The sequence below is a fragment of the Hemiscyllium ocellatum genome, unplaced genomic scaffold (genome assembly GCF_020745735.1).
Source record: "Hemiscyllium ocellatum isolate sHemOce1 unplaced genomic scaffold, sHemOce1.pat.X.cur. scaffold_2797_pat_ctg1, whole genome shotgun sequence".
In the NCBI taxonomy this organism is placed as follows: domain Eukaryota; kingdom Metazoa; phylum Chordata; class Chondrichthyes; order Orectolobiformes; family Hemiscylliidae; genus Hemiscyllium; species Hemiscyllium ocellatum.
The window spans coordinates 12,501-40,423 of record NW_026868203.1 but is presented as its reverse complement, the minus strand read 5'-3'; the positions used below and the strand labels follow the sequence as shown (position 1 = coordinate 40,423).

At 63.5% G+C, this 27,923-nt stretch overlaps 2 protein-coding genes across 2 annotated transcripts in view; both read right to left on the bottom strand.

Moving 5' to 3' along the window:
• The window catches only part of LOC132812495 (progestin and adipoQ receptor family member 4-like), a 37,549-nt gene extending 17,214 nt beyond the window's left edge, over nt 1–20,335 (bottom strand). Inside the window, exons 1-2 of the mRNA XM_060822957.1 lie at nt 19,889–20,335; nt 13,749–13,967 (exon numbers count right to left, since the gene is read on the bottom strand). Coding sequence (XP_060678940.1) covers nt 13,749–13,967; nt 19,889–20,054 — 385 coding nt within the window. The 5' untranslated portion in view covers nt 20,055–20,335. The remainder of the gene's footprint in view (nt 1–13,748; nt 13,968–19,888) is intronic.
• Nucleotides 20,336–25,835: 5,500 nt separating this feature from the next.
• Nucleotides 25,836–27,923, bottom strand: part of LOC132812496 (kremen protein 2-like) — a gene marked incomplete at its 5' end in the record, with an annotated part of 14,057 nt that continues 11,969 nt past the window's right edge. Inside the window, one exon of the mRNA XM_060822958.1 lies at nt 25,836–26,356. Within this exon, the coding sequence (XP_060678941.1) occupies nt 26,113–26,356 (244 nt within the window). The remainder of the gene's footprint in view (nt 26,357–27,923) is intronic.

Genomic DNA, 27,923 nt, shown 5'->3' with positions numbered 1-27,923 from the left:
CTGTCGCTCTCGCTCTCTGCCCCAGCTCTGTCGCTCTCGCTCTCTGCCCCAGCTCTGTCGCTCTCGCTCTCTGCCCCAGCTCTGTCGCTCTCGCTCTCTGCCCCAGCTCTGTCGCTCTCGCTCTCCGCCCCAGCTCTGTCGCTCTCGCTCTCCGCCCCAGCTCTGTCGCTCTCGCTCTCCGCCCCAGCTCTGTCGCTCTCGCTCTCTGCCCCAGCTCTGTCGCTCTCGCTCTCTGCCCCAGCTCTGTCGCTCTCGCTCTCTGCCCCAGCTCTGTCGCTCTCGCTCTCTGCCCCAGCTCTGTCCCTCTCTCTCTCGCCCCAGCTCTGTCTCTCTCTCGCTCTCTGCCCCAGCTCTGTCGCTCTCGCTCTCGCTCTCCGCCCCAGCTCTGTCGCTCTCGCTCTCCGCCCCAGCTCTGTCGCTCTCGCTCTCTGCCCCAGCTCTGTCGCTCTCGCTCTCTCTCTGCCCCAGCTCTGTCGCTCTCGCTCTCCGCCCCAGCTCTGTCGCTCTCGCTCTCCGCCCCAGCTCTGTCGCTCTCGCTCTCTGCCCCAGCTCTGTCGCTCTCGCTCTCTGCCCCAGCTCTGTCGCTCTCGCTCTCTGCCCCAGCTCTGTCGCTCTCGCTCTCTGCCCCAGCTCTGTCGCTCTCGCTCTCCGCCCCAGCTCTGTCGCTCTCTCTCTCGCTCTCCGCCCCAGCTCTGTCGCTCTCGCTCTCCGCCCCAGCTCTGTCGCTCTCGCTCTCTGCCCCAGCTCTGTCTCTCTCTCTCTCCGCCCCAGCTCTGTCGCTCTCTCGCTCTCTGCCCCAGCTCTGTCGCTCTCGCTCTCGCTCTCTGCCCCAGCTCTGTCGCTCTCGCTCTCCGCCCCAGCTCTGTCGCTCTCGCTCTCCGCCCCAGCTCTGTCGCTCTCGCTCTCGCTCTCTGCCCCAGCTCTGTCGCTCTCGCTCTCCGCCCCAGCTCTGTCGCTCTCGCTCTCCGCCCCAGCTCTGTCGCTCTCGCTCTCCGCCCCAGCTCTGTCGCTCTCGCTCTCCGCCCCAGCTCTGTCGCTCTCGCTCTCCGCCCCAGCTCTGTCGCTCTCGCTCTCCGCCCCAGCTCTGTCGCTCTCGCTCTCCGCCCCAGCTCTGTCGCTCTCGCTCTCCGCCCCAGCTCTGTCGCTCTCTCTCTCGCTCTCCGCCCCAGCTCTGTCGCTCTCGCTCTCGCTCTCCGCCCCAGCTCTGTCGCTCTCGCTCTCGCTCTCCGCCCCAGCTCTGTCGCTCTCGCTCTCTGCCCCAGCTCTGTCGCTCTCGCTCTCGCTCTCTGCCCCAGCTCTGTCGCTCTCGCTCTCTGCCCCAGCTCTGTCGCTCTCGCTCTCTGCCCCAGCTCTGTCGCTCTCGCTCTCTGCCCCAGCTCTGTCGCTCTCGCTCTCTGCCCCAGCTCTGTCGCTCTCGCTCTCTGCCCCAGCTCTGTCGCTCTCGCTCTCTGCCCCAGCTCTGTCGCTCTCGCTCTCTGCCCCAGCTCTGTCGCTCTCGCTCTCCGCCCCAGCTCTGTCGCTCTCGCTCTCCGCCCCAGCTCTGTCGCTCTCGCTCTCCGCCCCAGCTCTGTCGCTCTCGCTCTCCGCCCCAGCTCTGTCGCTCTCGCTCTCTCGCCCCAGCTCTGTCGCTCTCGCTCTCTGCCCCAGCTCTGTCGCTCTCGCTCTCCGCCCCAGCTCTGTCGCTCTCGCTCTCTCTCTCTGCCCCAGCTCTGTCGCTCTCGCTCTCTCTCTGCCCCAGCTCTGTCGCTCTCGCTCTCTGCCCCAGCTCTGTCTCTCTCTCGCTCTCGCTCTCCGCCCCAGCTCTGTCGCTCTCGCTCTCCGCCCCAGCTCTGTCGCTCTCGCTCTCCGCCCCAGCTCTGTCGCTCTCGCTCTCCGCCCCAGCTCTGTCGCTCTCGCTCTCCGCCCCAGCTCTGTCGCTCTCGCTCTCCGCCCCAGCTCTGTCGCTCTCGCTCTCCGCCCCAGCTCTGTCGCTCTCGCTCTCCGCCCCAGCTCTGTCGCTCTCGCTCTCCGCCCCAGCTCTGTCGCTCTCTCTCTCGCGCTCCCCCAGCTCTGTCGCTCTCGCTCTCGCTCTCTGCCCCAGCTCTGTCGCTCTCGCTCTCCGCCCCAGCTCTGTCGCTCTCGCTCTCCGCCCCAGCTCTGTCGCTCTCGCTCTCCGCCCCAGCTCTGTCGCTCTCGCTCTCCGCCCCAGCTCTGTCGCTCTCGCTCTCCGCCCCAGCTCTGTCGCTCTCGCTCTCCGCCCCAGCTCTGTCGCTCTCGCTCTCCGCCCCAGCTCTGTCGCTCTCGCTCTCCGCCCCAGCTCTGTCGCTCTCGCTCTCCGCCCCAGCTCTGTCGCTCTCGCTCTCCGCCCCAGCTCTGTCGCTCTCGCTCTCCGCCCCAGCTCTGTCGCTCTCGCTCTCCGCCCCAGCTCTGTCGCTCTCGCTCTCCGCCCCAGCTCTGTCGCTCTCGCTCTCCGCCCCAGCTCTGTCGCTCTCGCTCTCCGCCCCAGCTCTGTCGCTCTCGCTCTCCGCCCCAGCTCTGTCGCTCTCGCTCTCCGCCCCAGCTCTGTCGCTCTCGCTCTCCGCCCCAGCTCTGTCGCTCTCGCTCTCCGCCCCAGCTCTGTCGCTCTCGCTCTCCGCCCCAGCTCTGTCGCTCTCGCTCTCCGCCCCAGCTCTGTCGCTCTCGCTCTCCGCCCCAGCTCTGTCGCTCTCGCTCTCCGCCCCAGCTCTGTCGCTCTCGCTCTCCGCCCCAGCTCTGTCGCTCTCGCTCTCCGCCCCAGCTCTGTCGCTCTCGCTCTCCGCCCCAGCTCTGTCGCTCTCGCTCTCCGCCCCAGCTCTGTCGCTCTCGCTCTCCGCCCCAGCTCTGTCGCTCTCGCTCTCCGCCCCAGCTCTGTCGCTCTCGCTCTCCGCCCCAGCTCTGTCGCTCTCGCTCTCCGCCCCAGCTCTGTCGCTCTCGCTCTCCGCCCCAGCTCTGTCGCTCTCGCTCTCCGCCCCAGCTCTGTCGCTCTCGCTCTCCGCCCCAGCTCTGTCGCTCTCGCTCTCCGCCCCAGCTCTGTCGCTCTCGCTCTCCGCCCCAGCTCTGTCGCTCTCGCTCTCCGCCCCAGCTCTGTCGCTCTCGCTCTCCGCCCCAGCTCTGTCGCTCTCGCTCTCCGCCCCAGCTCTGTCGCTCTCGCTCTCCGCCCCAGCTCTGTCGCTCTCGCTCTCCGCCCCAGCTCTGTCGCTCTCGCTCTCCGCCCCAGCTCTGTCGCTCTCGCTCTCCGCCCCAGCTCTGTCGCTCTCGCTCTCCGCCCCAGCTCTGTCGCTCTCGCTCTCCGCCCCAGCTCTGTCGCTCTCGCTCTCCGCCCCAGCTCTGTCGCTCTCGCTCTCCGCCCCAGCTCTGTCGCTCTCGCTCTCCGCCCCAGCTCTGTCGCTCTCGCTCTCCGCCCCAGCTCTGTCGCTCTCGCTCTCCGCCCCAGCTCTGTCGCTCTCGCTCTCCGCCCCAGCTCTGTCGCTCTCGCTCTCCGCCCCAGCTCTGTCGCTCTCGCTCTCCGCCCCAGCTCTGTCGCTCTCGCTCTCCGCCCCAGCTCTGTCGCTCTCGCTCTCCGCCCCAGCTCTGTCGCTCTCGCTCTCCGCCCCAGCTCTGTCGCTCTCGCTCTCCGCCCCAGCTCTGTCGCTCTCGCTCTCCGCCCCAGCTCTGTCGCTCTCGCTCTCCGCCCCAGCTCTGTCGCTCTCGCTCTCCGCCCCAGCTCTGTCGCTCTCGCTCTCCGCCCCAGCTCTGTCGCTCTCGCTCTCCGCCCCAGCTCTGTCGCTCTCGCTCTCCGCCCCAGCTCTGTCGCTCTCGCTCTCCGCCCCAGCTCTGTCGCTCTCGCTCTCCGCCCCAGCTCTGTCGCTCTCGCTCTCCGCCCCAGCTCTGTCGCTCTCGCTCTCCGCCCCAGCTCTGTCGCTCTCGCTCTCCGCCCCAGCTCTGTCGCTCTCGCTCTCCGCCCCAGCTCTGTCGCTCTCGCTCTCCGCCCCAGCTCTGTCGCTCTCGCTCTCCGCCCCAGCTCTGTCGCTCTCGCTCTCCGCCCCAGCTCTGTCGCTCTCGCTCTCCGCCCCAGCTCTGTCGCTCTCGCTCTCCGCCCCAGCTCTGTCGCTCTCGCTCTCCGCCCCAGCTCTGTCGCTCTCGCTCTCCGCCCCAGCTCTGTCGCTCTCGCTCTCCGCCCCAGCTCTGTCGCTCTCGCTCTCCGCCCCAGCTCTGTCGCTCTCGCTCTCCGCCCCAGCTCTGTCGCTCTCGCTCTCCGCCCCAGCTCTGTCGCTCTCGCTCTCCGCCCCAGCTCTGTCGCTCTCGCTCTCCGCCCCAGCTCTGTCGCTCTCGCTCTCCGCCCCAGCTCTGTCGCTCTCGCTCTCCGCCCCAGCTCTGTCGCTCTCGCTCTCCGCCCCAGCTCTGTCGCTCTCGCTCTCCGCCCCAGCTCTGTCGCTCTCGCTCTCCGCCCCAGCTCTGTCGCTCTCGCTCTCCGCCCCAGCTCTGTCGCTCTCGCTCTCCGCCCCAGCTCTGTCGCTCTCGCTCTCCGCCCCAGCTCTGTCGCTCTCGCTCTCCGCCCCAGCTCTGTCGCTCTCGCTCTCCGCCCCAGCTCTGTCGCTCTCGCTCTCCGCCCCAGCTCTGTCGCTCTCGCTCTCCGCCCCAGCTCTGTCGCTCTCGCTCTCCGCCCCAGCTCTGTCGCTCTCGCTCTCCGCCCCAGCTCTGTCGCTCTCGCTCTCCGCCCCAGCTCTGTCGCTCTCGCTCTCCGCCCCAGCTCTGTCGCTCTCGCTCTCCGCCCCAGCTCTGTCGCTCTCGCTCTCCGCCCCAGCTCTGTCGCTCTCGCTCTCCGCCCCAGCTCTGTCGCTCTCGCTCTCCGCCCCAGCTCTGTCGCTCTCGCTCTCCGCCCCAGCTCTGTCGCTCTCGCTCTCCGCCCCAGCTCTGTCGCTCTCGCTCTCCGCCCCAGCTCTGTCGCTCTCGCTCTCCGCCCCAGCTCTGTCGCTCTCGCTCTCCGCCCCAGCTCTGTCGCTCTCGCTCTCCGCCCCAGCTCTGTCGCTCTCGCTCTCCGCCCCAGCTCTGTCGCTCTCGCTCTCCGCCCCAGCTCTGTCGCTCTCGCTCTCCGCCCCAGCTCTGTCGCTCTCGCTCTCCGCCCCAGCTCTGTCGCTCTCGCTCTCCGCCCCAGCTCTGTCGCTCTCGCTCTCCGCCCCAGCTCTGTCGCTCTCGCTCTCCGCCCCAGCTCTGTCGCTCTCGCTCTCCGCCCCAGCTCTGTCGCTCTCGCTCTCCGCCCCAGCTCTGTCGCTCTCGCTCTCCGCCCCAGCTCTGTCGCTCTCGCTCTCCGCCCCAGCTCTGTCGCTCTCGCTCTCCGCCCCAGCTCTGTCGCTCTCGCTCTCCGCCCCAGCTCTGTCGCTCTCGCTCTCCGCCCCAGCTCTGTCGCTCTCGCTCTCCGCCCCAGCTCTGTCGCTCTCGCTCTCCGCCCCAGCTCTGTCGCTCTCGCTCTCCGCCCCAGCTCTGTCGCTCTCGCTCTCCGCCCCAGCTCTGTCGCTCTCGCTCTCCGCCCCAGCTCTGTCGCTCTCGCTCTCCGCCCCAGCTCTGTCGCTCTCGCTCTCCGCCCCAGCTCTGTCGCTCTCGCTCTCCGCCCCAGCTCTGTCGCTCTCGCTCTCCGCCCCAGCTCTGTCGCTCTCGCTCTCCGCCCCAGCTCTGTCGCTCTCGCTCTCCGCCCCAGCTCTGTCGCTCTCGCTCTCCGCCCCAGCTCTGTCGCTCTCGCTCTCCGCCCCAGCTCTGTCGCTCTCGCTCTCCGCCCCAGCTCTGTCGCTCTCGCTCTCCGCCCCAGCTCTGTCGCTCTCGCTCTCCGCCCCAGCTCTGTCGCTCTCGCTCTCCGCCCCAGCTCTGTCGCTCTCGCTCTCCGCCCCAGCTCTGTCGCTCTCGCTCTCCGCCCCAGCTCTGTCGCTCTCGCTCTCCGCCCCAGCTCTGTCGCTCTCGCTCTCCGCCCCAGCTCTGTCGCTCTCGCTCTCCGCCCCAGCTCTGTCGCTCTCGCTCTCCGCCCCAGCTCTGTCGCTCTCGCTCTCCGCCCCAGCTCTGTCGCTCTCGCTCTCCGCCCCAGCTCTGTCGCTCTCGCTCTCCGCCCCAGCTCTGTCGCTCTCGCTCTCCGCCCCAGCTCTGTCGCTCTCGCTCTCCGCCCCAGCTCTGTCGCTCTCGCTCTCCGCCCCAGCTCTGTCGCTCTCGCTCTCCGCCCCAGCTCTGTCGCTCTCGCTCTCCGCCCCAGCTCTGTCGCTCTCGCTCTCCGCCCCAGCTCTGTCGCTCTCGCTCTCCGCCCCAGCTCTGTCGCTCTCGCTCTCCGCCCCAGCTCTGTCGCTCTCGCTCTCCGCCCCAGCTCTGTCGCTCTCGCTCTCCGCCCCAGCTCTGTCGCTCTCGCTCTCCGCCCCAGCTCTGTCGCTCTCGCTCTCCGCCCCAGCTCTGTCGCTCTCGCTCTCCGCCCCAGCTCTGTCGCTCTCGCTCTCCGCCCCAGCTCTGTCGCTCTCGCTCTCCGCCCCAGCTCTGTCGCTCTCGCTCTCCGCCCCAGCTCTGTCGCTCTCGCTCTCCGCCCCAGCTCTGTCGCTCTCGCTCTCCGCCCCAGCTCTGTCGCTCTCGCTCTCCGCCCCAGCTCTGTCGCTCTCGCTCTCCGCCCCAGCTCTGTCGCTCTCGCTCTCCGCCCCAGCTCTGTCGCTCTCGCTCTCCGCCCCAGCTCTGTCGCTCTCGCTCTCCGCCCCAGCTCTGTCGCTCTCGCTCTCCGCCCCAGCTCTGTCGCTCTCGCTCTCCGCCCCAGCTCTGTCGCTCTCGCTCTCCGCCCCAGCTCTGTCGCTCTCGCTCTCCGCCCCAGCTCTGTCGCTCTCGCTCTCCGCCCCAGCTCTGTCGCTCTCGCTCTCCGCCCCAGCTCTGTCGCTCTCGCTCTCCGCCCCAGCTCTGTCGCTCTCGCTCTCCGCCCCAGCTCTGTCGCTCTCGCTCTCCGCCCCAGCTCTGTCGCTCTCGCTCTCCGCCCCAGCTCTGTCGCTCTCGCTCTCCGCCCCAGCTCTGTCGCTCTCGCTCTCCGCCCCAGCTCTGTCGCTCTCGCTCTCCGCCCCAGCTCTGTCGCTCTCGCTCTCCGCCCCAGCTCTGTCGCTCTCGCTCTCCGCCCCAGCTCTGTCGCTCTCGCTCTCCGCCCCAGCTCTGTCGCTCTCGCTCTCCGCCCCAGCTCTGTCGCTCTCGCTCTCCGCCCCAGCTCTGTCGCTCTCGCTCTCCGCCCCAGCTCTGTCGCTCTCGCTCTCCGCCCCAGCTCTGTCGCTCTCGCTCTCCGCCCCAGCTCTGTCGCTCTCGCTCTCCGCCCCAGCTCTGTCGCTCTCGCTCTCCGCCCCAGCTCTGTCGCTCTCGCTCTCCGCCCCAGCTCTGTCGCTCTCGCTCTCCGCCCCAGCTCTGTCGCTCTCGCTCTCCGCCCCAGCTCTGTCGCTCTCGCTCTCCGCCCCAGCTCTGTCGCTCTCGCTCTCCGCCCCAGCTCTGTCGCTCTCGCTCTCCGCCCCAGCTCTGTCGCTCTCGCTCTCCGCCCCAGCTCTGTCGCTCTCGCTCTCCGCCCCAGCTCTGTCGCTCTCGCTCTCCGCCCCAGCTCTGTCGCTCTCGCTCTCCGCCCCAGCTCTGTCGCTCTCGCTCTCCGCCCCAGCTCTGTCGCTCTCGCTCTCCGCCCCAGCTCTGTCGCTCTCGCTCTCCGCCCCAGCTCTGTCGCTCTCGCTCTCCGCCCCAGCTCTGTCGCTCTCGCTCTCCGCCCCAGCTCTGTCGCTCTCGCTCTCCGCCCCAGCTCTGTCGCTCTCGCTCTCCGCCCCAGCTCTGTCGCTCTCGCTCTCCGCCCCAGCTCTGTCGCTCTCGCTCTCCGCCCCAGCTCTGTCGCTCTCGCTCTCCGCCCCAGCTCTGTCGCTCTCGCTCTCCGCCCCAGCTCTGTCGCTCTCGCTCTCCGCCCCAGCTCTGTCGCTCTCGCTCTCCGCCCCAGCTCTGTCGCTCTCGCTCTCCGCCCCAGCTCTGTCGCTCTCGCTCTCCGCCCCAGCTCTGTCGCTCTCGCTCTCCGCCCCAGCTCTGTCGCTCTCTCGCTCTCTCGCCCCAGCTCTGTCGCTCTCGCTCTCCGCCCCAGCTCTGTCGCTCTCGCTCTCCGCCCCAGCTCTGTCGCTCTCGCTCTCTGTCCCCGCTCTGTCGCTCTCGCTCTCCGCCCCAGCTCTGTCGCTCTCGCTCTCCGCCCCAGCTCTGTCGCTCTCGCTCTCCGCCCCAGCTCTGTCGCTCTCGCTCTCCGCCCCAGCTCTGTCGCTCTCGCTCTCCGCCCCAGCTCTGTCGCTCTCGCTCTCCGCCCCAGCTCTGTCGCTCTCGCTCTCCGCCCCAGCTCTGTCGCTCTCGCTCTCCGCCCCAGCTCTGTCGCTCTCGCTCTCCGCCCCAGCTCTGTCGCTCTCGCTCTCCGCCCCAGCTCTGTCGCTCTCGCTCTCCGCCCCAGCTCTGTCGCTCTCGCTCTCCGCCCCAGCTCTGTCGCTCTCGCTCTCCGCCCCAGCTCTGTCGCTCTCGCTCTCCGCCCCAGCTCTGTCGCTCTCGCTCTCCGCCCCAGCTCTGTCGCTCTCGCTCTCCGCCCCAGCTCTGTCGCTCTCGCTCTCCGCCCCAGCTCTGTCGCTCTCGCTCTCCGCCCCAGCTCTGTCGCTCTCGCTCTCCGCCCCAGCTCTGTCGCTCTCGCTCTCCGCCCCAGCTCTGTCGCTCTCGCTCTCCGCCCCAGCTCTGTCGCTCTCGCTCTCCGCCCCAGCTCTGTCGCTCTCGCTCTCCGCCCCAGCTCTGTCGCTCTCGCTCTCCGCCCCAGCTCTGTCGCTCTCGCTCTCCGCCCCAGCTCTGTCGCTCTCGCTCTCCGCCCCAGCTCTGTCGCTCTCGCTCTCCGCCCCAGCTCTGTCGCTCTCGCTCTCCGCCCCAGCTCTGTCGCTCTCGCTCTCCGCCCCAGCTCTGTCGCTCTCGCTCTCCGCCCCAGCTCTGTCGCTCTCGCTCTCCGCCCCAGCTCTGTCGCTCTCGCTCTCCGCCCCAGCTCTGTCGCTCTCGCTCTCCGCCCCAGCTCTGTCGCTCTCGCTCTCCGCCCCAGCTCTGTCGCTCTCGCTCTCCGCCCCAGCTCTGTCGCTCTCGCTCTCCGCCCCAGCTCTGTCGCTCTCGCTCTCCGCCCCAGCTCTGTCGCTCTCGCTCTCCGCCCCAGCTCTGTCGCTCTCGCTCTCCGCCCCAGCTCTGTCGCTCTCGCTCTCCGCCCCAGCTCTGTCGCTCTCGCTCTCCGCCCCAGCTCTGTCGCTCTCGCTCTCCGCCCCAGCTCTGTCGCTCTCGCTCTCCGCCCCAGCTCTGTCGCTCTCGCTCTCCGCCCCAGCTCTGTCGCTCTCGCTCTCCGCCCCAGCTCTGTCGCTCTCTCTCTCTCGCCCCAGCTCTGTCGCTCTCGCTCTCCGCCCCAGCTCTGTCGCTCTCGCTCTCCGCCCCAGCTCTGTCGCTCTCGCTCTCCGCCCCAGCTCTGTCGCTCTCGCTCTCCGCCCCAGCTCTGTCGCTCTCGCTCTCCGCCCCAGCTCTGTCGCTCTCGCTCTCCGCCCCAGCTCTGTCGCTCTCGCTCTCCGCCCCAGCTCTGTCGCTCTCGCTCTCCGCCCCAGCTCTGTCGCTCTCGCTCTCCGCCCCAGCTCTGTCGCTCTCGCTCTCCGCCCCAGCTCTGTCGCTCTCGCTCTCCGCCCCAGCTCTGTCGCTCTCGCTCTCCGCCCCAGCTCTGTCGCTCTCGCTCTCCGCCCCAGCTCTGTCGCTCTCGCTCTCCGCCCCAGCTCTGTCGCTCTCGCTCTCCGCCCCAGCTCTGTCGCTCTCGCTCTCCGCCCCAGCTCTGTCGCTCTCGCTCTCCGCCCCAGCTCTGTCGCTCTCGCTCTCCGCCCCAGCTCTGTCGCTCTCGCTCTCCGCCCCAGCTCTGTCGCTCTCGCTCTCCGCCCCAGCTCTGTCGCTCTCGCTCTCCGCCCCAGCTCTGTCGCTCTCGCTCTCCGCCCCAGCTCTGTCGCTCTCGCTCTCCGCCCCAGCTCTGTCGCTCTCGCTCTCCGCCCCAGCTCTGTCGCTCTCGCTCTCCGCCCCAGCTCTGTCGCTCTCGCTCTCCGCCCCAGCTCTGTCGCTCTCGCTCTCCGCCCCAGCTCTGTCGCTCTCGCTCTCCGCCCCAGCTCTGTCGCTCTCGCTCTCCGCCCCAGCTCTGTCGCTCTCGCTCTCCGCCCCAGCTCTGTCGCTCTCGCTCTCCGCCCCAGCTCTGTCGCTCTCGCTCTCCGCCCCAGCTCTGTCGCTCTCGCTCTCCGCCCCAGCTCTGTCGCTCTCGCTCTCCGCCCCAGCTCTGTCGCTCTCGCTCTCCGCCCCAGCTCTGTCGCTCTCGCTCTCCGCCCCAGCTCTGTCGCTCTCGCTCTCCGCCCCAGCTCTGTCGCTCTCGCTCTCCGCCCCAGCTCTGTCGCTCTCGCTCTCCGCCCCAGCTCTGTCGCTCTCGCTCTCCGCCCCAGCTCTGTCGCTCTCGCTCTCCGCCCCAGCTCTGTCGCTCTCGCTCTCCGCCCCAGCTCTGTCGCTCTCGCTCTCCGCCCCAGCTCTGTCGCTCTCGCTCTCCGCCCCAGCTCTGTCGCTCTCGCTCTCCGCCCCAGCTCTGTCGCTCTCGCTCTCCGCCCCAGCTCTGTCGCTCTCGCTCTCCGCCCCAGCTCTGTCGCTCTCGCTCTCCGCCCCAGCTCTGTCGCTCTCGCTCTCCGCCCCAGCTCTGTCGCTCTCGCTCTCCGCCCCAGCTCTGTCGCTCTCGCTCTCCGCCCCAGCTCTGTCGCTCTCGCTCTCCGCCCCAGCTCTGTCGCTCTCGCTCTCCGCCCCAGCTCTGTCGCTCTCGCTCTCCGCCCCAGCTCTGTCGCTCTCGCTCTCCGCCCCAGCTCTGTCGCTCTCGCTCTCCGCCCCAGCTCTGTCGCTCTCGCTCTCCGCCCCAGCTCTGTCGCTCTCGCTCTCCGCCCCAGCTCTGTCGCTCTCGCTCTCCGCCCCAGCTCTGTCGCTCTCGCTCTCCGCCCCAGCTCTGTCGCTCTCGCTCTCCGCCCCAGCTCTGTCGCTCTCGCTCTCCGCCCCAGCTCTGTCGCTCTCGCTCTCCGCCCCAGCTCTGTCGCTCTCGCTCTCCGCCCCAGCTCTGTCGCTCTCGCTCTCCGCCCCAGCTCTGTCGCTCTCGCTCTCCGCCCCAGCTCTGTCGCTCTCGCTCTCCGCCCCAGCTCTGTCGCTCTCGCTCTCCGCCCCAGCTCTGTCGCTCTCGCTCTCCGCCCCAGCTCTGTCGCTCTCGCTCTCCGCCCCAGCTCTGTCGCTCTCGCTCTCCGCCCCAGCTCTGTCGCTCTCGCTCTCCGCCCCAGCTCTGTCGCTCTCGCTCTCCGCCCCAGCTCTGTCGCTCTCGCTCTCCGCCCCAGCTCTGTCGCTCTCGCTCTCCGCCCCAGCTCTGTCGCTCTCGCTCTCGCTCTCGCCCCAGCTCTGTCGCTCTCGCTCTCTGCCCCAGCTCTGTCGCTCTCGCTCTCGCTCTCCGCCCCAGCTCTGTCGCTCTCGCTCTCTGCCCCAGCTCTGTCGCTCTCGCTCTCGCTCTCTGCCCCAGCTCTGTCGCTCTCGCTCTGCCCCAGCTCTGTCGCTCTCGCTCTCCGCCCCAGCTCTGTCGCTCTCGCTCTCCGCCCCAGCTCTGTCGCTCTCGCTCTCCGCCCCAGCTCTGTCGCTCTCGCTCTGCCCCAGCTCTGTCGCTCTCGCTCTCCGCCCCAGCTCTGTCGCTCTCGCTCTCCGCCCCAGCTCTGTCGCTCTCGCTCTCCGCCCCAGCTCTGTCGCTCTCGCTCTCCGCCCCAGCTCTGTCGCTCTCGCTCTCCGCCCCAGCTCTGTCGCTCTCGCTCTCCGCCCCAGCTCTGTCGCTCTCGCTCTCCGCCCCAGCTCTGTCGCTCTCGCTCTCTGCCCCAGCTCTGTCGCTCTCGCTCTCGCTCTCTGCCCCAGCTCTGTCGCTCTCGCTCTCTGCCCCAGCTCTGTCGCTCTCGCTCTCTGCCCCAGCTCTGTCGCTCTCGCTCTCTGCCCCAGCTCTGTCGCTCTCGCTCTCTGCCCCAGCTCTGTCGCTCTCGCTCTCTGCCCCAGCTCTGTCGCTCTCGCTCTCTGCCCCAGCTCTGTCGCTCTCGCTCTCTGCCCCAGCTCTGTCTCTCTCTCTCTCTGCCCCAGCTCTGTCTCTCTCTCTCTCTGCCCCAGCTCTGTCTCTCTCTCTCTCTGCCCCAGCTCTGTCGCTCTCGCTCTCTGCCCCAGCTCTGTCGCTCTCGCTCTCTGCCCCAGCTCTGTCGCTCTCGCTCTCTGCCCCAGCTCTGTCGCTCTCGCTCTCTGCCCCAGCTCTGTCGCTCTCGCTCTCTGCCCCAGCTCTGTCGCTCTCTCTCTCTGCCCCAGCTCTGTCGCTCTCGCTCTCTGCCCCAGCTCTGTCGCTCTCGCTCTCTGCCCCAGCTCTGTCGCTCTCGCTCTCTGCCCCAGCTCTGTCGCTCTCGCTCTCTGCCCCAGCTCTGTCGCTCTCGCTCTCTGCCCCAGCTCTGTCGCTCTCGCTCTCTGCCCCAGCTCTGTCGCTCTCGCTCTCTGCCCCAGCTCTGTCGCTCTCGCTCTCTGCCCCAGCTCTGTCGCTCTCGCTCTCTGCCCCAGCTCTGTCGCTCTCGCTCTCTGCCCCAGCTCTGTCGCTCTCGCTCTCGCTCTCTGCCCCAGCTCTGTCGCTCTCGCTCTCTGCCCCAGCTCTGTCGCTCTCGCTCTCTGCCCCAGCTCTGTCGCTCTCGCTCTCTGCCCCAGCTCTGTCGCTCTCGCTCTCCGCCCCAGCTCTGTCGCTCTCGCTCTCCGCCCCAGCTCTGTCGCTCTCGCTCTCCGCCCCAGCTCTGTCGCTCTCGCTCTCCGCCCCAGCTCTGTCGCTCTCGCTCTCCGCCCCAGCTCTGTCGCTCTCGCTCTCCGCCCCAGCTCTGTCGCTCTCGCTCTCCGCCCCAGCTCTGTCGCTCTCGCTCTCCGCCCCAGCTCTGTCGCTCTCGCTCTCCGCCCCAGCTCTGTCGCTCTCGCTCTCCGCCCCAGCTCTGTCGCTCTCGCTCTCCGCCCCAGCTCTGTCGCTCTCGCTCTCCGCCCCAGCTCTGTCGCTCTCGCTCTCCGCCCCAGCTCTGTCGCTCTCGCTCTCCGCCCCAGCTCTGTCGCTCTCGCTCTCCGCCCCAGCTCTGTCGCTCTCGCTCTCTGCCCCAGCTCTGTCGCTCTCGCTCTCGCTCTCTGCCCCAGCTCTGTCGCTCTCGCTCTCGCTCTCTGCCCCAGCTCTGTCGCTCTCGCTCTCTGCCCCAGCTCTGTCGCTCTCGCTCTCTGCCCCAGCTCTGTCGCTCTCGCTCTCTGCCCCAGCTCTGTCGCTCTCGCTCTCTGCCCCAGCTCTGTCGCTCTCGCTCTCTGCCCCAGCTCTGTCGCTCTCGCTCTCTGCCCCAGCTCTGTCGCTCTCGCTCTCGCTCTCTGCCCCAGCTCTGTCGCTCTCGCTCTCGCTCTCTGCCCCAGCTCTGTCGCTCTCGCTCTCTGCCCCAGCTCTGTCTCTCTCGCTCTCTGCCCCAGCTCTGTCTCTCTCTCTCCCCCTGCGCCAGCTCCCTGTCCCTCCCTCTCCCCCTGTGCCAGCTCCCTGTCCCTCCCTCTCCCCCTGTCTCTCTCTCTCCCTCTGTGCCAGCTCCCTGTCCCTCCCTCTCCCCCTGTCTCTCTCTCCCCCTGTGCCAGCTCCCTGTCCCTCCCTCTCCCCCTGCGCCAGCTCCCTGTCCCAGTCCGCCCGGCGATGCCCATACCCAGGGTGTTGACGATGCAGATGCCGCACATGTCGAGGGTGAGCAGCGTGTGGTAGATCGCGGCACCTCCCTCGTGGTTCATGAAGAGGTGGTATAGAACGCTGCCCAGCTGGGGAGCCACGCACGCCATGTAGTGTGCCACCGCCAGCCAAGGCACAGTGATCTGTGACCAGGGGATTGCCAATGGCAGCAGGAAGAGGAAGAATAGCAGCGGGATACCTACGAGGGGCAACAGAGAGAGAGAGAGAGTATTACACTGCGGGCAGCCGGATACATCCCTCCCTCCCGACTTCCAACCCCGTGGGACACCCGCTCATCCGGGCTCGGGAACCGCGCTCCCGGAGCGGGGTCCCACCCAGGGATGGGGAGACGGGAACCGCGCTCCCGGAGCGGGGTCCCACCCAGGGGACGGGGAGACTGGAACCGCGCTACCGGAACGGGGGTCCCACCCAGGGGATGGGGAGACGGGAACCGCGCTCCCGGAGCGGGGTCCCACCCAGGGACGGGGAGACGGGAACCGCGCTCCCGGAGCGGGGTCCCACCCAGGGACGGGGAGACGGGAACCGCGCTCCCGGAGCGGGGTCCCACCCAGGGACGGGGAGACGGGAACCGCGCTCCCGGAGCGGGGTCCCACCCAGGGAAGGGGAGACGGGAACCGCGCTCCCGGAGCGGGGTCCCACCCAGGGACGGGGAGACACAGGGTCAGAAACGAGGCCGTCCGGCCCATCCACGCGCTCCTCGGTACAATCACGGCCGGTGACCCTCTCCACCCCAATCTCCCCGTAACCCCTGGTCCACCCTCGGTTCTCTCTCTCTCCCCTTCCCCCCCCCCCCCAGACCGAACGCCCTTTTCTCGTTCGTGACAAAATGGCCGCCGTCTGTTCGCAAATTCTAGACCGTGGCCAGGGGGGAAAAAAAACGAGACCGTGACTCAGAGCAGGGCCGCCCGGGAACACGAACGCTTCGGCCCCACAGCCCGTCCCCAATCCCGGGCTGAACTCCCCCACTCCTGGCCCGGATTCCTCAAAAAAAAAATAACCCTTCCCTGGCCGTGTACTTAGCCAAATGCCACGTCCACCACTTCCTTCGTCCCTCACCCTCAGTGTGACAAAGTCGCCCCCGCCCACCCCTTTTCAAATCTCTGCCCTTAAAACTGTACCCCCCCGCCCCCCCCCCAGTCTTGAAATCCCCCTACCCCTAGGGAAAAGACAACCGCCATTAACTCTATCCACGCCCCTTGTGATTTTATAAACCTCTATCAGGTCAGTCCTCCCACCCTGCAGGGAAAACCATCCCGGTCTCTCAGTCAAGTCGGGAGGGTCACGTTGTGGCTGTACTGGTCAGTGCATTGAGTGTAGGGGTTGGGTGGGTCACGTTGTGGCTGCATTGGTCAGTGCGTTGAGTGTAGGAGTTGGGAGGGTCACGTTGTGGCTGTATTGGTCAGTGCGTTGAGTGTAGGAGTTGGGAGGGTCACGTTGTGGCTGTATTGGTCAGTGTGTTGAGTGTAGGAGTTGGGAGGGTCACGTTGTGGCTGTATTGGTCAGTGTGTTGAGTGTAGGAGTTGGGAGGGTCACGTTGTGGCTGTATTGGTCAGGGCCACATCTGTAATACTGCATTCGATTCCGGTCTCCCTGCTACAGGAAGGATGTTGTGAAACTTGAAAGGGTTCAGAAACATTTACAATGATGTTGGAGGGTTTGAACGACAGGGAGAGGCTGAACAGGCTGGGGCTGTTTTCCCTGGAGTGTCGGAGGCTGAGGGGTGACCTTATAGAGGTTTATAAAATCATGAGGGAACACCGATAGGGTAAATAGACAAGGTCTGTTCCCCCTGGGGTGGGGGAGTCCAGAACTAGAGGGATGTGGGTTTCGGGTGAGAGGGGAAAGGGACCTAAAGGGGCAACGTTTTCCCCCAGAGGGTGGTGCGTGTGTGGGAGGAGCTGCCAGAGGAAGTGGGGGAGGCTGGTACAATGACAACAGACACCTGGATGGGGGGAACGTGAACAGGAAGGTGTTAGAGGGATCGGGGCCGAGGGCTGGCAAACGGAGACTAGATTAGGTCAGGGATATCTGGGTCAGCACGGACAGAGACGGGCCGAAGGGTCTGTTTAGGTGCTGTTCAGAGGGCATACGGTGGGCGCGGGGTTTTATTGGCAGAGGGATTGAGTTCCGGAGCCGCAATATACAAAACGCCGGTGCGGCCACACTTGGAATATTGTGTCGGGTTCCGGTCGCCCCCATGATGGGGAGGAGGAGGTGGAAGCTTTGGAATAAAGGTGCAGAGGGGGATTTACCAGGATGCTGCCTGGTCTGGAGGGCAGGTCTCATCAGGAAAGGCTTGAGAGGCTTGGGCCTGTTCTCACCGGAGAGATTGAGGCTAAGAGGGGATTTGATCGTCCTATCCCAGACGATGAGAGGATTAGGTAGGGTGGACGCTGAGTCTTTTTCCTCGGACAACGACGTCAGATTGTACGAGGGGGCCGTAATAATAAATTGAGAGGTGATAGGTTTAAGACAGAGAGTGGCTAAGGCCATGAAGGCAAGTGTGATGGACGCCCAACTCCATGGGACGCAAACTTTATAACCGGCCTAGGGCCCTGGCATGAACTGGGTGACCCTGGTCGGTTTTTACCACAGTGGAACACCTCGCCTTTAGCGAGATTCAACCCCCGAGTGAACACACACTCCCCGACTCTCTCTCGGTGTGCCCTGCAGTCGGTCTGCCTCACGGTCCAGTTAGAAAAGCTCACGCCCTGTCCCTCCCATCTCGGGGCACAAGCTACTCAAAGAGAAACGTGGGGCAGGACCTTGGAGTTTACAGGAGACCACAGGCACATCGAGAGAGAGACAGAGAGAAACAGCGACAGACGGATAGGAGATAAAGATGGAGACAGAGAGAGGAAAACAGAGACAGACAGACGAGAGAGAGACAGAGAGGGGCTGGTAAAGAGGGAGGGAGGTAGAGATGGAGACAGACAGACGAGAGAGAGAGAGAGAGAGACCGAGAGAGGCTGGTAAAGAGGGAGGGAGGTAGAGATGGAGACAGACAGACGAGAGAGAGAGACAGAGAGAGGCTGGTAAAGAGGGAGGGAGGTAGAGATGGAGACGACAGAGTGAGAGAAAAATGTAGATGGAGAGGATATGAGAGAGAGACAGACAGACGGAAGGAGGTAGAGATTGAGACAGAAACGTTCAGAGGATGAAAGAGAGATGGAGACAGAGAGAGAGCAGAGGATGTGAGAGATGGACAAACATAGAGAGAGAGGATGAGTGAATTAAACAGGAGGAAGGGACAGATACGAGATCTCAAAGTTCACTCCCAGAAAGTGAAAGAGAATATGTCTGAAGGAGAGTGAAGGAATGTTTCTAATTCACTCAAACAAGTTGCTGTGGGCGTGTGTGTCGGTCAGCTCATCGCGTGGCGATTAAGGCAGGGATAAAGTATGTTACCAGATTGGAAATGAGCTAAGACGCGCACACACACCCCCACAGCACTGACACGATGTGACAAGGGCAGAGAGCGGGTCAAACCCAGATTAGCAGGATCTGCTAAAACGCTGGTGTGAGCGCACACACACACACACACACACACGGTAATTCGCAGGGGGTGGGTGTGAGTGTCAGCGACGACTACATCGCTGGGTCAGAGGGAAGCAGTCACGTGGGCATAGCAAACTCCAACAGAACAGCAAGCATTACCCAAAACCCGACACAACCCCTCTCCCCACCGGGCACAAGGCTGTGCACAGGATTAAAGGGAGACTCAAATCTCACAGGGGCTCCCTCGGCGCTGACCCTCCCTCAGTGCGGGGCTCCCTCGGCGCTGACCCTCCCGTAGTGCGGGGCTCCCTGGGCGCTGACCCTCCCGTAGTGCGGGGCTCCCTGGGCGCTGACCCTCCCGTAGTGCGGGGCTCCCTGGGCGCTGACCCTCCCACAGTGCGGGGCTCCCTGGGCGCTGACCCTCCCACAGTGCGGGGCTCCCTGGGCGCTGACCCTCCCACAGTGCGGGGCTCCCTGGGCGCTGACCCTCCCACAGTGCGGGGCTCCCGCGGCGCTGACCCTCCCACAGTGCGGGGCTCCCGCGGCGCTGACCCTCCCACAGTGCGGGGCTCCCGCGGCGCTGACCCTCCCACAGTGCGGGGCTCCCGCGGCGCTGACCCTCCCACAGTGCGGGGCTCCCGCGGCGCTGACCCTCCCTCAGTGCGGGGCTCCCTCGGCGCCGACCCTCCCTCAGTGCGGGGCTCCCTCGGCGCCGACCCTCCCGTAGTGCGGGGCTCCCGCGGCGCCGACCCTCCCACAGTGCGGGGCTCCCTCGGCGCCGACCCTCCCTCAGTGCGGGGCTCCCTCGGCGCCGACCCTCCCGTAGTGCGGGGCTCCCTCGGCGCTGACCCTCCCGTAGTGCGGGGCTCCCTCGGCGCTGACCCTGCGACAGACGGATATTTCTCAGGTCCGCGCGTGCCTGACTCTCGAAAGGGTGGACGATCTGTCCGTTCCTCAGTTCCCCCCGTGCTCTCTTGTCAGATGGAGTCCCGAGGGAGTGCTTGAGCTGCTGCGGTGTTTACACAACTGCGTTGCTAAATGTCTCTCGGGAGGGCAATTATCTCGCGCGCGCGCGCGCACACACACACACACACACACACACACACACACACACACACAACGCGGGATCTTCCTCAGCCTCCACTCAACCCTCTGCTGTCTCTCCAAACCCCCAGCAAGCTCACACACGCGGGAGCGAAAGCAGGCCCGTTCACCCCCTTCCCCACGCGCCCGCGGTCCGTTTCGGACCGGCGGGTGGATCGCCAAAGCGCCCTGCTGGCCTTCGAGCGGAAACTGGGCCACGTTGTGATCGCTGCTGCCCGGAGTCTCCGATGCCACTACTGCAGACGCCTCCAAGTGTTAGGATCGCTGTTGTCTGAAAACTCCCCCCCCCACCACTGCCCGCGACGGGTTCACATCGCGCGACCTCAGCCCTCCAACAGTCTGCTCTCTGGATCCGTCCCCTCCTCAATCTATACATTAAGGCTGCCGTTACTTATCTGACGGCCCCTATACGTTAAGGGCTGCCATATCCTATAGAATTGGGTATTGATTACAGCACGGCACGCAGCTGCATACGCCAACATATATGTTAACGCGTATTCTTCACGTCTATACGGCAGACTGTATATATCACCCAGCACATCAATCACATTTACAGGCAGCTTATAGGGAAGGTATACAGCATCATATACAACAAGTGATATACAATTATAATCTCCCTCTTCACCAGTCTCCCCACAAACCCCCCTCCCTCCAATTCCCCCCCTCCTCCCTCAAGTCCCCAACCCCCTCCTCCCTCCAATCCCCTTTCTCCATCAAGTCCCCAGTCCCATCTCCCTCCAATTCCATCCTGCAAGACCCCAACCCCTCCTCCCTCCAATCCCCTCATCCCTCCAGACCCCAAGTCCCTCAAACCCATCAAGATCTGAAGACCCCAACTCCCTCAAGAACCTCAATCTAACTCCCTCATGACCCCAGCACTCTCAAGACCCCAAATCCTTCAAGATCCTAACCTCTCTCAAGACCCCAAACCCTTCAAGATCCCCACTCCCTCAAGACCCCAAACCCTTCAAGATCCCCACTCCCTCAAGACCCCAAACCCGTCAAGACACCAACTCCCTCAAGACCCCAAACCCGTCAAGACACCAACTCCCTCAAGACCCCAAACCCTTCAAGATTCCAACTCCCTCAAGACCCAAAACCCTTCAAGATTACTCCCTAAGACCCAAAACCCTTCAAGATCCTGACCCCACTCAAGACCCCAACTCCCTCAAGACCCCAAATCCTTCAAGATCCTAACCTCTCTCAAGACCCCAAACCCTTCAAGATCCCCACTCCCTCAAGACCCCAAACCCTTCAAGATCCTCAACCTAACTCCCTCATGACCCCAACTCTCTCAAGACCCCAACCCTTTCAAGACCCCAAACCCTTCAAGACCCTAAGCCCCCACTCAAGACCCCAAACCCTTCACGAACCCAACTCCGCTCCAGCCTGCAAACCCTTCCAGACCCCGACCCCCTCCTTCATGAACCCAAAGCCCATCAAGACCCCTCCCCCCACCCCCAAGAGGAAGGAAGGAGATAAGTGGGGTGGGGTTACCGTGGGTGTAGATGTTGCCCAGCTCGTTGTGGAGGTAGAAGAGGCTGCGGAGGCACCCCCCCAGGGGGGAGGCGGGTCGGTACCCGGTCAGGACGTACTTATTGAACTGCAGGTGCGGGGGGCTACTGGCCCAGTCCAGGAGCTGAGGGCCGCTCAGCACCACCATTAAATAGACAAATAAATAAATAAATCGATAGAGAGGCGACCAATTGGTATTTGCTTTGGGGGGTGGGCAGAAAACAATGTCAGCAATCACCCCCCCCACCCTTCCTGGGGGGAAAAATATATAACTAAAAAATAAATTTAACGATCCCCCTCCCACGACCCCATCACTCGACGGCTTTTTGAATTTGATGAGGTAAAGTGCAAGTCGGATATTCCCCCACGGCCATTTTTCTCGTTAAAATTAGATATAATCCTTAAAGATTGTGGGTTTTCCCGCCGTTTTCACCCCCTTCCCTCCCCCCCTCCCGCCCCCGCGCACTCCATCCGGCCGTTTTTTTTTCAAATCCAAACGGTCGCAACCGCCGCCGCGCGAGATGGAAGGTGGGGGGGGGGCGGGGCGAAGCGGAGGTGTGCCACGCAGGTGGGGAAGGGGGGGGGGTCTCTGCGCGGAGCCCGGTTGGTCCGGCCGGCTGTCCGTCAGGGGGCTGGGGTCTCGCCATTGGCTCGGTCGCCCGTCAAGGCCCGCCCTCTCCACCCCCCCGCGTCTGTTCACACGGTCAACACCCACCCCGCCCATCGCTTCCTCCCCATTGGACTGCCGGAACCCGGTGGTGGTCAAGACCCGCCCCTCCGCGACCGCCATTGGGCCGACGGAATGCCAGTCAGGGGCCAATACCGAACTCCCCTGCTCCATTGGCTCGACCATCTGGCAGTCAGGGCTAAGGCCCGCCCCTGTTTGTCCCCCATTGGAGCAATCGGATATCCGTCAGGGTGAGGACCCACCCACTATGAAGCAGGCGGATGTCAATCTGGGCCAAGGCCCACCCCTTTCCTGCTCCCTCTCCCCCATTGGTCCAATCATGCCATGGTCGAAACGAAGCCCTGTCTCTCCCATTGGATGTCTGTCAGCGCGATGACCTTCCCCGTCTGCTGTCATTGGACCAGCGGGCTGTCAGTCAGGGTCAAACCCCGATTGGGCGGTTCGGCTGTCAGTCAGAGTGCTGACCCCACCCTGTCTGCTCCCATTGGACCAGGCGGCTGTCACCCATGGGCAAAACCCACCTCCCCTTCACTCCCATTGGAGGGTCAGATGTCAGTCAGCCGGCTGACCAGCTGCTGTCCGTCCCCATTGGACGGTCCGTGTTGATCCGTGCGGAGGCGGTTCCCCTCGCTGCACCTCGCTGGGTGTATATAGCACGCCGTGGGCGGGGTCAGGAGGGGCACACGGAGAGACGGGCCGAAGACGTCGACGCCGGGAGCGCGCCCGGGGAGGCGCGCGCTCGTCCGCGGGGTCCCGCTGTGCTCAGCGTTCCCGAAACAGGGAATTTCGCCAATCTCAGACCCAAGCGGGATTGATGGACCGCCCTACCGGCTCAAGACAGGGAGTCCACTCCATAAAAATGGACGGGGAGAGGAGCGGCAAGTCTCCGGAAAGCAGAGGGGGGCCTTCGCCTCCTCCTCCTCCTCCCTCTGCCAGTGTATGCGGACCGGCCCCTCGGCACTCCCGCAAAAGGACAACTCCCGACTCGAGCCAAGACCTAGGTCCAAGCGACCAGCCGGCAGAGAAGTCGCCAGCTCATTGGCCTTTGAGGAGCGAGTGAGCGGGTGAAATCGAGTTAGCGAGGGAATCGAGTTAGCGACCGGCGAGTCCCCACGCTGGATTCGGCGTCGCGAGCCGGAACCCCTTGAAAGTTGGCATCACAAGGTCGGCAAGGGGTGGCTTTCGTCGCTCTGGCCTTTGGAGAATCGAGGCGTCACCTTCGAGGTTGCAACAGGAAGGGACACGGAAAGCTAACATCCAGAGGCCAGCTGGGAATAGGCCCATTCCCAGGTGCTCTTACCGTAACTAGGAAAGGTCGTGGAGCAGATCATATCCAGAGCACCGTGGCGTAAAAAGGCCCTTCGGCCCAACAAATCCACGCTGACCCTCCGACTAGTAGCCCATCTCCACCCTAACCTGCACTTCCCCGGGCACAACAGGACAATGTCTCACGGCCAATCCACCCTAACCTGTACATCCCTGGGCACTACGGGACAATTTCCCCACGGCCAACCCACCCTAACCTGTACATCCCTGGGCACTACGGGACAATTTCCCCACAGCCAATCCCACCCTAACCTGTACATCCCTGGGCACTACGGGACAATTTCCCCACGGCCAATCCCACCCTAACCTGTACATCCCTGGGCACTACGGGACAATTTCCCCACGGCCAATCCACCCTAACCTGCACATCCCTGGGCACTACGGGACAATTTCCCCACGGCCAACCCACCCTAACCTGTACATCCCTGGGCACTACGGGACAATTTCCCCACGGCCGATCCCACCCTAACCCGCACATCCCTGGGCACTACGGGACAATTTCCCCACGGCCGATCCCACCCTAACCCGCACATCCCTGGGCACTACGGGACAATTTCCCCACGGCCAACCCACCCTAACCTGTACATCCCTGGACACTACGGGACAATTTCCCCACGGCCAATCCACCCTAACCCGCACATCCCTGGGCACTACGGGACAATTTCCCCACGGCCGATCCCACCCTAACCCGCACATCCCTGGGCACTACGGGACAATTTCCCCACGGCCGACCCACCCTAACCTGTACATCCCTGGGCACTACGGGACAATTTCCCCACGGCCAATCCCACCCTAACCTGCACATCCCTGGGCACTACGGGACAATTTCCCCACGGCCAATCCCACCCTAACCTGCACATCCCTGGGCACTACGGGACAATTTCCCCACGGCCAATCCCACCCTAACCTGTACATCCCTGGGCACTACGGGACAATTTCCCCACGGCCGATCCACCCTAACCTGCACATCCCTGGGCACTACGGGACAATTTCCCCACGGCCGATCCACCCTAACCTGTACATCCCTGGGCACTACGGGACAATTTCCCCACGGCCGACCCACCCTAACCTGTACATCCCTGGGCACTACGGGACAATTTCCCCACGGCCAATCCCACCCTAACCTGCACATCTTTGGACTGTGGGAGGAAACCGGAGCATCCGGAGGAAACCCAGGCAGACACTGAGATTGGAAAACGTGCACACTCCACACAGACGGTCGCCCAAGGCTGGGATCCAACCCGGTTCCCTGGGACGGTGAGGAACTGGTGCCAACTGTTGAGCCCCCCCGTTTACCAACCCCTCGCCTCGGACAGGCAGAGGGTCAGAATAACGGGGCAAGGGTGTGGCAATTCGAGGACAGGATGGGGAAGGACTCTCCTCTCTTTGCGAGAGAGAGAGAGAGAGAGAGAGAGAGGGGGTCTTCTTCCTCTGGGGGTCGGGCTGAATCTGAGTGCTCCTGCAGGCTTAGGGCTGAGATTCCCAATCATTCGGGGAATCGAGGATCAGTATTTCGGAGGGTTTGATGGGGGGAAACGCTGTAGAGGGAGCTTTACTCTGTATCTAACCCCGTGCTGTCCCTGTCTCTGGGATGGGGGGAAACGCTGTAGAGGGAGCTTTACTCTGTATCTAACCCCTGTGCTGTCCCTGGGATGGGGGGACAGTGTAGAGGGAGCTTTACCCTGTATCTGACCCTGTGCTGCCCCTGTCCCTGGGATGGGGGGACAGTGTAGAGGGAGCTTTACTCTGTATCTAACCCTGTGCTGCCCCTGTCCTGGGAGTGTTTGATGGGGGGGACAGTGTAGAGAGAGCTTTACTCTGTATCTTAAACCCGTGCTGTCCCTTTCCCTGGGATGGGGGGACAGTGTAGAGGGAGCTTTACTCTGTATCTAACCCCGTGCTGTCCCTGGGAGTGTTTGATGGGGGACAGTGTAGAGGGAGCTTTACTCTGTATCTAACCCCGTGCTGTCCCTGTCCCTGGGAGTGTTTGATGGGAGTGGACAGTGTAGAGGGAGCTTTACTCGTATCTGACCCCATGCTGTCCCTGTCCCTGGGATGGGGGGGACAGTGTAGAGGGAGCTTTACTCTGTCTCTAACCCCATGCTGTCCCTGTCCCTGGAATGGGGGGGACAGTGTAGAGAGAGCTTTACTCTGTATCTAACCCCGAGCTGTCCCTGTCCCTGGGATGGGGGAACAGTGTAGAGGGAGCTTTACTCTGTATCTAACCCCGTGCTGTCCCTGGGATGGGGGGACAGAATAGAGAGAGCTTGACTCTGTATCTAACCCCGTGCTGTCCCTGTCCCTGGGAGTGTTTGGAGACAGTGTAGAGGGAGCTTTGCGTGCCTTCGAAAGGAGTAGAGCGAGCTTTCCTTTCGGTTGACGTTCAGCTGAAAAGACTAAAGACAGCTCACATTGAAAAAGTAGAACCAGTTTATTTACAGTTTAAAAAGGGTGGGAAAATACCACATGGAGAGTGTCAGACCAACCAATGGATGGGCTGAGTGGCCTCGTCCTGTTCCTGTCAGGAACAAGTCACTGAGTGGTTTGTGCCAAAGACCATGAATTTCCCAAACATTTTTCCCAGCCTGCGTCTGTCTCTCACTCTCTCTCTCTCTCTGCGTCAAATTTTTGTCACATCAGCAAAGGCACGCTCAGAGTCATCACCCTTGGTATTAATGTGCTCAAAGTGTGAAAGACATGGGGGGTGGGGAACGCGCTCAACACGCGCTTGCACAGATGACGTCTTCCCATGTCCAGTTCCAGCCTGCTTTTCCTGAGGGATTCACCAATTCCTTGACAGAGGCACAGAGCAACTGGTCCACGGCCTGTGAAGTCTCGGCTCAAAGATGACAGATGGGGGGAGAAAGAGAGAGAGAGAGAGAGACAACACTTCCTCGACACGGGGTCCAAAGGTGGTTTCGCACAGAGAATAACAGCCCCCCGGGAGGGATTACAGACCGGAATCTAATCGAGGGGTTTGGGGGGGTTTATATACAGAATAACAGCTCCCCGGGGAGGGAGTTACAGCCTGGAATCTAATCGAGGGGTTCGGGGTGGTTTATATACAGAATAACAGATACCCCGGGGAGGGAGTTACAGACTGGAATCTAATCGAGGGGTTCGGGGTGGTTTATATACAGAATAACAGCTCCCCCGGGAGGGAGTTACAGACTGGAATCTAATCGAGGGGTTCGGGGTGGTTTATATACAGAATAACAGCGCCCCCAGGAGGGAGTTACAGACTGGAATCTAATCGAGGGGTTTGAGATGGGGTTTATATACAGAATAACAGCTCCCCGGGAGGGAGTTACAGACAGGAATCTAATCGAGGGGTTTGGGGGGGTTTATATACAGAATAACAGCTCCCCGGGGAGGGAGTTACAGCCTGGAATCTAATCGAGGGGTTCGGGGTGGTTTATATACAGAATAACAGATACCCCGGGGAGGGAGTTACAGACTGGAATCTAATCGAGGGGTTCGGGGTGGTTTATATACAGAATAACAGCTCCCCCGGGAGGGAGTTACAGACTGGAATCTAATCGAGGGGTTCGGGGTGGTTTATATACAGAATAACAGCGCCCCCGGGAGGGAGTTACAGACTGGAATCTAATCGAGGGGTTCGGGGTGGTTTATATACAGAATAACAGCTCCCCCGGGAGGGAGTTACAGACTGGAATCTAATCGAGGGGTTTGAGATGGGGTTTATATACAGAATAACAGCTCCCCGGGAGGGAGTTACAGACAGGAATCTAATCGAGGGGTTTGGGGGGGTTTATATACAGAATAACAGCTCCCCGGGGAGGGAGTTACAGCCTGGAATCTAATCGAGGGGTTTGGGGGGTTTATATACAGAATAACAGCTCCCCGGGAGGGAGTTACAGACTGGAATCCAATCGAGGGGTTTGGGGGGGGTTTATATACAGAATAACAGCTCCCCGGGGAGGGAGTTACAGCCTGGAATCTAATCGAGGGGTTTGGGGGGGTTTATATACAGAATAACAGCTCCCCGGGGAGGGAGTTACAGACTGGAATCTAATCGAGGGGTTCGGGGTGGTTTATATACAGATTAACAGCTCCCCGGGGAGCGAGTTACAGACTGGGATCTAATTGAGGGGTTCGGGGGAGGTTTATACACAGAATAACAGCTCCCCGGGGAGGGAGCTAGGGACCGGAATCAGACTGGAGGGGGAGGCTAGCTGCTGGAAATGAGGGAATTGAGTGAGAATCCGCTGGTAACTGTCAGCTCCCCATCGCTGTCTCCGGCAGACGCAGGTTGGCTGCCTCTTGGCGTGGTCTCACTGCAGGTCACCACACGCGTGTGTTTGTACACCACCGTCCAGGCATTCCTGGAGGTACACGCGCAGGCATCGTCCTCGTCTTCCAGCCTTTCGATCAGTGCCACACCAGCAGCCTTCCCCTGTCTGTACAGACAACTCCTGAGAGGGAACACAGAGGATCGAGAAAGTAAATCTCCCAATGCACCGTAACATCCACCTGTCCCAGAGAGAGAGGGGGGAAAGGACAGTGTGTCTAACACACCCCAGTCCCAGAGAGAGAGAGGGGGGAAAGGACAGTGTATCTAACACACCCCGGTCCCAGAGAGAGAGGGGGGAAAGGACAGTGTATCTAACACACCCCGGTCCCAGAGAGAGAGAGGGGGAAAGGACAGTGTATCTAACACACCCCGGTCCCAGAGAGAGAGAGGGGGGAAAGGACAGTGTATCTAACACACCCCGGTCCCAGAGAGAGAGGGGGGAAAGGACAGTGTATCTAACACACCCCGGTCCCAGAGAGAGAGAGGGGGAACGGACAGAGTATCTAACACACCCCGGTCCCAGAGAGAGAGAGGGGGAAAGGACAGTGTATCTAACACACCCCGGTCCCAGAGAGAGAGAGAGAGAGGGGAAAGGACAGTGTATCTAACAGACCCCGGTCCCAGAGAGAGAGGGGGGGGAAAGGACAGTGTATCTAACACACCCCGGTCCCAGAGAGAGAGGGGGGAAAGGACAGTGTATCTAACACACCCCGGTCCCAGAGAGAGAGGGGGGGGAACGGACAGTGTATCTAACACACCCCGGTCCCAGAGAGAGAGAGGGGGGAAAGGACAGTGTATCTAACACACCCCGGTCCCAGAGAGAGAGAGGGGGGGAAAGGACAGTGTATCTAACACACCCCGGTCCCAGAGAGAGAGAGGTGTGGGGAAAGGACAGTGTATCTAACACACCCCAGTCCCAGAGAGAGAGAGAGGGGGGAAAGGACAGTGTATCTAACACTCCCCGGTCCCAGAGAGAGAGGGGGGGGGAAAGGACAGTGTATCTAACACACCCCGGTCCCAGAGAGAGAGAGAGGGGGGAAAGGACAGTGTATCTAACACTTCCGGGTCCCAGAGAGAGAGAGAGAGAGGGGAAAGGACAGTGTATCTAACAGACCCCGGTCCCAGAGTGAGAGAGGGGGGAAAGGACAGTGTATCTAACACACCCCGGTCCCAGAGAGAGAGGGGGGAAAGGACAGTGTATCTAACACACCCCAGTCCCAGAGAGAGAGATGGGGGAAAGGACAGTGTATCTAACACACCCCGGTCCCAGAGAGAGAGAGGGGGAAAGGACAGTGTATCTAACACACCCCGGTCCCAGAGAGAGAGAGGGGGGAAAGGACAGTGTATCTAACACACCCCGGTCCCAGAGAGAGAGAGGGGGGAAAGGACAGTGTATCTAACACAGCCCGGTCCCAGAGAGAGAGGGGGAAAGGACAGTGTATCTAACACACCCCGGTCCCAGAGAGAGAGAGAGGGGAAAGGACAGTGTATCTAACACACCCTGGTCCCAGAGAGAGAGGAGGGAAAGGACAGTGTATCTAACATACCCCGGTCCCAGAGAGAGAGGGGGGAAAGGACAGTGTATCTAACACACCCCGGTCCCAGAGAGAGAGAGAGGGGGGAAAGGACAGTGTATCTAACACACCCCGGTCCCAGAGAGAGAGAGGAGGGGGGAAAGGACAGTGTAT